We start from the raw sequence: 8,155 nt of genomic DNA on the forward strand, positions 1-8,155 counted from the left end.
TTTTTTTTTTTTTTCCGGTATGAGGGATTGAACTCAGGACTTCACACTTGCCAGGCAGGCGTGGTGCCACTGAGCTACATCCCCAGCCCTCTTTATTACTTTGAGATACTGTCTAAGTTGCTGAGTTGCCAAGGCTGGGCTTTAGCTTGCACTCCTTCGGCAGCCTTCCAGAGTGCCTGGGATTAACGGTGTGTGCCACCGTGCTCAGCACTTTTGTTTTATGTTTTTGAGACAGGGCTCATTCTGTAGTTCAGGCTGGCTTTGGACTCCAAGTAACTCTCTTGCCTCTCCCTCCTGAGTGCTGGGATTACAGAAGTGCGCCACCATGCCCAGCTGTTGATTTTGAAAGTTACTTTAAAAATTGAGAGCTTAAGAAAGCAGAGACCATATCTGGCTTGATGGCTTGAACACTGAGATCAGCTTCATCTCTATTTGCCCGGATTGTTTTGAAGCAAACCCAAAGTGTCACAGTATTTCATTCATAGATATTTGAGTGCCTAGCCCAAAATCATTTCCACAACTAACAAATAACTAAAAATTACTTAGCTGCTATTCATGTTTTTTGTTTGTCGCCTTTAAAAAAAATTTGGATCAAGATCCAAATAATGTCCACCTGTCTCACTGATTTATATATCTCACATTTCTAAAATGTTTTCTTTTACTTTTTTTTCTTTTTTAATTCTTAGAGTGTGTTTATGGAAGAATTGGGGGGGTCTGGGAAGTTTTTTTCCTTTTATTAGATTAATAAAGCCCTAATTTTTAAACCGATTCTTAGTTTTTTGGTATGGTATTGTACCTCATCATAGATGTAGCAAATTTGAAGGCCAAGCTTAAATCATATCTGCTTTTACTTCTTTTGCACCTGATGAATGGCCATCCCTTGGTCAGAAGGTAGTGGCCACCCCACTGGGGTGCTGGAACTCTCCTTGGTCGTAGGCCTCACGCCTGTCCTTGGGCACATGACCGTGCCACATCTGCCGTGTGCCCAGTTCCAAGCTGTTGCGTGCTTCTGTCTTCGCAGTACTGTCCCAGCTTTGTCATCCTGCTCCAGGGTATGGGCTCCCAGAGTCCCTGGGGCAGGAATTTCCAGCCTACTGCTGCGAGTGTTGCATGCTGCCCATTTGTGCCATCAGATCACGTTGTGGGGGCCCAGGGATTTAGATGGATGCCGCCGTCTGCCTTGCAAGCACAAGGACCCCAGTTCGATCCTTGGGAACCAAAAAAAAAAAAAAAAAAAAAAAAAGCCCAGATGAGGTTGTGGGGAAACTGGGCAGATGGGCAGGCAGAAGAAACTAAGGACATGCTATCTGGAGTTCCTGTGTGCTCCACTCTCCCGTCCTTGTCTTGATGCATTGGGAGCCTTATTTCACTGGACAGAAGTGGGGGTGTAGGACTGAGACCGGCTGAGGTGGGGGCTGGCACAGGGGGTGTCCTCTGTTTCGAGGGCCTGCCTTCTGAAGTGATGGGGACTTTGGCTTTTCCCTCAGCACATCGACAAAGTGTTCAAGCATAAGGAACTGCAGCAGCAGCTCGTAGATGCCAAACTTCAGCAGACAACGCAGCTGATAAAAGAGGCTGATGAGAAGCACCAGAGAGAACGAGAGTTTGTAAGTTGTTTCTTCAAAACAAAACAAGTCCCTGCCACATTTTAAACAAAGCCATTTAAAACATTTAAATTTACTCTGCATTTAATGTACCTGGGCATGCTAGTTTTTTTTTTGTCACAGAAAGCATTTACCTGTTTATTTCCATTTAACTTTCTGTATAGAAAATATACTGGAGAGGTTGGACCATGTTATTTTAAAGTCCTGCACTTGTCTGGTTTTTCTGTACTTAAGAGTATTTCTTTACTTCTTGGCAGGTTTAAGACAAATTTGGCAATTCAAGTAAACATCAAACTTTTAAACATTTCGTTTCCTGTATCTACCTCAGATTTTGCTTTTCAAACAAACAACGTCAAACTAGGGAAACCTTTGCTTACTTTGGTAGCAGTTTTTGATGACAAGTTCCCAGACTGTCTGTGCCTCGGTCCTTCAGCATTGCTCTTAGAGTGCGTGTTCAGATTCTGTTGCCCGTCATTACCTGGAGACAGTGACATCTCTCTCTGCTTGTCCAGAGCAGCGGCCCAGGGAGAAATGGTTAGAACATCCCTCCTGTGCTGCCATGCTTGTTCCTGCAGTGTGCTCCTGAGGTCCTGGCAAGGCAGCCATTGCGCCACTGAAAGGATGGGTAGCATTTCCAGGGCTAGAGTATAGATTTTACACACACACACACACACACACACACACACACACACACACGAGTTTTGGGCATGTACTTTCTGGGATTAGTTCAGTAGCACTTTTGAAGGGCTTCTTTGCGCTGTACGTGACATTTTACTTTACGCCCTGAATTTCACAACTGCCTACTCTGCAACTTTACTTTATAAATTTCTTAAAAACTCAAGTATAGAAATGAAAGCTCCCGTTCCCTCCTCTTTCAAAACAAAAATGTACAGAAAGTGGGTCCTGGATTTCATTACTGTGCTCCATACCCTTTCACCACCTGGTTTCATCTTCCTCTCAGGGAGTAGAGGGGCTTTGTTCCTCATGCAGATGTCAAGATTCCTAGCTGTGTTTCTGCTAATGATAGACATAAGTAGGTATTTTCAACTAAAAAAAATCCAACCCTGAGCTTTGTGAATCTTCTGAGGCCTCTGGCGTCCTCTCTCCACCGAAGCAGTAAGAGTGCCTGAGGACTGATGAGAGATGGCGGGAAACAGCCTCTCTGTAGACCGTCCTTACCCAGACCCTGAGTTAGAGGGGCACGGCCTGAGTGTGTGGTGGTTTACTATTCGTATTTTGCCAAAATGTTTCTATTTTCCAGTTACTAAAAGAAGCGACAGAATCGAGGCACAAATACGAACAAATGAAACAGCAAGAAGTACAGCTAAAGCAGCAGGTAACTGGACAGCAGGGGACAGAACTGGAGGAAAATTGTGAGGCTGGTTTGCCACCCACCTTGAGTGTCTGTCTTGTTGCTGTAAGGGGTCTGTCTCCCTACTTCCCAGCCAGAGTCGGCCAGACGGAGGGAGAGCTCACACGTCCCTCCTGGAGGGTCCTCTTCATTACAGGTGACCAGCTAACCCCCGTTTGCGGAGGACTTCCCTGGTTTTAGTGCTGCGAGTCCTGTCTCCTGGAAGCCCCTGCTTCCCTACCTCAGGCAGACTGGGGCGCTTGGTCACACTGTCTCCAGGGTCCCCTTTCCACAATACTAGATACTTCCTGCTTTCTCAGTCTGTTTTCATCTGTCACCTGATGTCCCACTTAAGGGAAATTAATTTTCAGATATTACTTTTTTGGTATCAAGTGGATCTGTGAAATCAAGATACTGAAGAAGTCAAGATACTTCTTTGACCTATACAGTGGTAACTTCACAGTTTAGCAGAGTGACTTCCATGTAAGTGTTGCAGAACCTCGCGAGGCCCGCCTTACAGTTTGTCAGTGGCACTCTGCTTGGGCCGCCCCTTCCAGTGCAGTCCCCCAGCCTGTGTGGCTGCCTTCGCGAAGGCATGAGAAGGACTTCGGTGTCTTTCCCGGCAGGCAGAATGAGGCATTTGCACCTCTTCAGCTAGCTAGATTGCCTTCTGTAGGTAAAGGCACCTTGGTTTTCAAGTTTAGGGACGCTAGGTGGCAAGTGCATCTATCTGGGAAGGCCAGCCAGAGCCTCGCAGCCTGGCCAGTCGGGGCCACCCTTCCCTGTCACCTTGCAGCACTGACTGACCATCTGCTAGTGTCCCGTTCAGGCCTGGCCCAGAGTCCGGCTGCGATAGCATTCGCCACTAGTGACTTCCACAGTGGGCCTCTTCCCGGGTGTCTGTTGGCAGCAGCTTTTGTCCCCAGTTCCAGAAGGGCTCCTTGTTGACACCCTGAGGCCGAGTCGGTTCGGCACCTCCACTGACTGCCCATCCCTGTCGCGCTGCCCCTGGCTTCTCCCTCCCCTTGACTCCCAAGTATTCCATGTTCACCCCCCGTGGCAGCGGGGCGACAGCAGGCGGCGGTCTCCGCTGAGGTCCTGCAGCAGTGCGGGGCCGTGCCTTCTGCTCGCACTGCTGTCGTGACGGAGAGAGGAGGGCCCTGCCTGCACTGTGCTGGCCTTGGTGGGGCCTCTCCTCTTGAAGGCAGAAGTTCCGGGAGTGGCATTGCCACCTCGGCGATTCTCTCTGCCCACCGGCTGCGCGCATCCATGTCAGGGAGGCTGTACTGGTGCTGCTGAGGCCTTTTCCTTTCTCAAGAACAGTCGCTCTTGTAGCGCACCGGGGTCATCAGGATGAAGGGGTGGAGCAAGTAGGCCTGCATTTGCAACGCGCTAGAACAGTGCCAGCGGAACCCCCAGTGCTTCCTCTTCCAGCACACGGGCAGTCCGTGCCCGGTGTGCACCTGTTCTTTTATTGTCACGGAACACTAACTCATTACTATTGGGTTGGGAAATTTCAGAATCTGAACTGTACCTGGAACTCAATCTCTTTCATATTTTTTTTTTGTAGCTCTCTCTCTATATGGATAAGTTTGAAGAATTCCAGACTACTATGGCAAAAAGCAATGAACTGTTTACAACCTTCAGGCAAGAAATGGAAAAGGTATCTATGTTTTTAATAGACTGTTACACAAAACGGACTTTAGATACACTCTTTCCAGCATGCTTAACACTCGGATGAGCATAATGTTGTAACGCCATCTTCATTTTATCATTTCTGATTCTCCAGTGGAATGTTCGGTCGTTTCGACCTTGACGCATCCCGAGTAGCTAGCAATTGCTATGCTCTTAGAATTCTAAGCTACAACGAGTGCCTTGATTAAAGAGTTTGTTGTTAGGAACAAGGTGGCTTTTTGTTGTTTCAGTCACTTGGGAAGATCACTCCTCAGTCTTATACAAAATTCTGTCCTTGGAGATAAAAGACATCCATGCTTAAGAAGAATATATATTTCGCTATTTCTACCCTTTCTTAAACTTCGTTTTCTCTCACTTTTACATCCACTGCTTCTGTTCCCAAGCCAAACCTTTACTTTGGCTTCTGTTGCATTTTCCTGCCTCTATTAAACAAAGAGGTTATCTGTAATATCAAACTCCAGACCAAAATATTCGCACATTAAGACATACTGCAGTGAGCCCCCGCCCAGTGCTGTCCTGCCCCTGCCTCTGAGCACAACTGGCCTCTGGCAGCAGCTCTGGACTCCCGTGCTCAGGGTCTTTCCGAGGTACGCGTGCTATCCAACTTGGAAAAACAGGCTGTGAAAATACCCCAAGTGTCTTTGCCCATCTGATTCACCATGTCTGGCACCTTGTGACTTCTGGCCCTTCCCAAAGTCAAAATGACTGGGAAAGGCAAATTCAGGACATGGAGGGAGCTAGGACAGAACTAGACACTCATTAAAGAATTCTTCCAGAACTGTTCCACAAAGTATTTTCAGGGGGATTAATGGCAGTGGGTCTTGATACTGTAGTCAATTTTTTTTTTTTTTTTAGACAGGGTCTTACTGTGTAGTTTAGGCTGGCCTTGGACTGTGTAGCCCAGGCTGGCCTTGAATTTGCAACAATTCTCCTGTCTCAGCCCCATGAGCTATGGGATTATGATTACAGGCATGTACCACACTGCCTGGTTGTAATACATTTTTAAAAACTGAAACATTCACTATATCTTTTGATAACACCTCATTGAAACCCATGGCCTTTGTACTACATCTGTCACCCTTTTTTGAGACAGGGTACTAAGTTGCCCATTCTGGGCTTGAACTTGCCATCTGCTTGCCTCAGCCTCCGAGAGCCAAAATATATTATTCTGTCCACACATATCCATCCATTCTCATTTTACTTAGCAACTTCCCTTTCGATTGGAGGGAGGGTTTTGTTTTTCTTTTGAGAACACGATTTCATTGTGTTGCCCATGCTGGCCTTGACTTCTTCCTGCCTCAGCCTCCTAGGTAGCTGAGACTACAGGTGTATGCTACTACACCCAGCTAAAGCGAGTACTCTTTTTAAGAATGTTGAGGTGGCAGACATAACTGCAACCATATAAATAAATATATTAAGTGTATGTGGATTAAATAAAGTATAAGAAATTGCTTCTGAGAAATACAGTGGTGCTTGGTGCTTGTAAACATTTGGTAGATGACAGCTGTGACTTAGTCCTGTATAGTGGCTGGGTTCCCTCAGGGTGAATGGCCCCGCCCCGTTGTGTCACAGTGATAGTGGACAAGTCATTGAACTTGGCCTTGCCTCTCTGTGCTCCCAGACAGACCTGTCCTGAGCACATGTCAATGAGCTGGCCTGGGCTCAGGTCTCTGCCTGGAGCCAGCTGTAGACTTGTGGTCTGGCTGGTCCTCACGGGGGACCCTCTGGGATTAACAGAACTCGGGACCGGCCTATTCATGTTAGCAGCTACAGATCCTGTTCCAGGTTGCCAAGCTTTGTGGCAGTCACCTATGGCATGGGTACTGCCAGACTGGTCTAATCCCCTTGCCAAGCAGCAGGCCCGGAGCGGGGGTATGGGCTGCAGCCTGGACAGAGCTATCGCAGGGGTTTGACAATTCCCCCAAGTTTGGGGCCCCCTTGCTCTTCAGCCAAGTCCAAGGTAAAAGAGCACGGAGTTGTGCAGATACGTGCTGGCACTGCCTGAGGGGTACTTCGCTTTCCACTGCAGCCTGACCTGGAACTGACTGACACAGGTTGTGGGAAAGCACCACTTCATCCCTGTGGGCCTGAAAAATGTCCAAGGGGTTGAGTTGAAACCCACAAACATGGACATTTTTTGACACTACTGACAGAGGATGAGTTCTGGCCTCGCTACCCCAGGCAAAGTGAAGGCTCCACTCCAGCCTGAGCTGGAAGTTGAAGTGCACATTGCTGCCCCCACTGGAATCTGACTTTGGCTTGGCCCTAGGAACCTCTAAGCTAAGTTCTGCTGCCCACAGACAACAGCGTGCTATAAAGACAAACGCAGTGTTGAGAGGCGGCGTAACGTGTGTGTGTGTGTGTGTACAAACGCAGTGTTGAGAGGTGGCATAACGTGTGTGTGTAGCCCAGGCTGGCCTAGAACTTAGTGGTCTTCCTGCATCACTCTCGCAAGTGCAGGTGTGAGCCACCACACCTGGCTTCCAGACATGTTTGTTGTGGTGGGACAGGAAATAGATGTAAGAAATGGAATTTAGAGCTCGCTTAAACTTGCAATTATGTTGATTCACAGATGACAAAGAAAATTAAAAAGCTGGAAAAAGAAACAATAATATGGCGCACCAAGTGGGAAAACAATAACAAAGCACTTCTGCAAATGGCTGAAGAGGTGAGAGGGTTTCCTAGTCCTGGGGACTCATTAAATTCAGGTATCCTTCAGGGCAGGGGACATCACAGGTCGCCGCAGTCCTTCGTGGCAGGCAGTGAGTGTGAGTGGCTGGCCCTGAGGTGGCTCTGCCTTCTTCTCTACCAGATGCCTGGGCCCCAGCAGTGGTTCCCACCCAGGTTGGGGCTCCCGCCTCGGGTGGTGCCTTCCTTTGTGTTGTGGCGGTAGTCTTCCCAGAAAAGCAGCCAAGACTTGTTCCGGTTTTTTAAGGCAGTGCAAGCCTCTGAATTCCACATCTTCTGTTTGCTAGTCCTAGTGACAGTTTGAACTTCCTTAGTTCATCAGTGCAGAACGTTTTAGAAAGTGGCTTTTGCCAGCTCCAAGTAACAGGAGAGTGGGTTAACCTTGCCCCGGGAGCGGCACCCACCTCATCCCTGTGTAGCGTGTAGGCAGTGCCCGTGCCCCACAGCTGCCGAGACAGGCTTCACAGGGGGTGCACTCATTTTCTTGTGTGCGATGTGCTGACTTAGGCACAGAGGCTGCTGACTGGTTTATTTATTTATTTATTTTCTTTTTCTTTTAGAAAACTGTCCGTGATAAAGAGTACAAGGCCTTTCAGATAAAGCTGGAGCGGCTAGAGAAGCTGTGCAGGGCTCTTCAGATAGAGAGAAATGAGCTCAACGAGAAGGTAGAAGTCCTCAAAGAGCAGGTCTCGGTCAAAGTGGCAGATGGGGACTTGGTGGCACCGACACCACAGCCTTGTGCTGCCCTGGATGCTCACGAGGAGCCGAACACTTCCTCCCCAGGAGCCCCAGGCCTGCAACTGGAGGCCCAGGCCGC

At 48.3% G+C, this 8,155-nt stretch overlaps 1 protein-coding gene across 1 annotated transcript in view; it reads left to right on the forward strand.

Moving 5' to 3' along the window:
- Nucleotides 1-8,155, forward strand: part of Txlng (taxilin gamma) — a 44,956-nt gene that overhangs the window by 36,535 nt on the left and 266 nt on the right. Inside the window, exons 6-10 of the mRNA XM_010643683.3 lie at nt 1,488-1,607; nt 2,866-2,940; nt 4,526-4,618; nt 7,223-7,318; nt 7,899-8,153. Coding sequence (XP_010641985.1) covers nt 1,488-1,607; nt 2,866-2,940; nt 4,526-4,618; nt 7,223-7,318; nt 7,899-8,153 — 639 coding nt within the window. The remainder of the gene's footprint in view (nt 1-1,487; nt 1,608-2,865; nt 2,941-4,525; nt 4,619-7,222; nt 7,319-7,898; nt 8,154-8,155) is intronic.

This window comes from Fukomys damarensis, unplaced genomic scaffold, assembly GCF_012274545.1.
Source record: "Fukomys damarensis isolate Sample0158 unplaced genomic scaffold, DMR_v1.0_HiC HiC_scaffold_39, whole genome shotgun sequence".
NCBI classification, from domain to species: domain Eukaryota; kingdom Metazoa; phylum Chordata; class Mammalia; order Rodentia; family Bathyergidae; genus Fukomys; species Fukomys damarensis.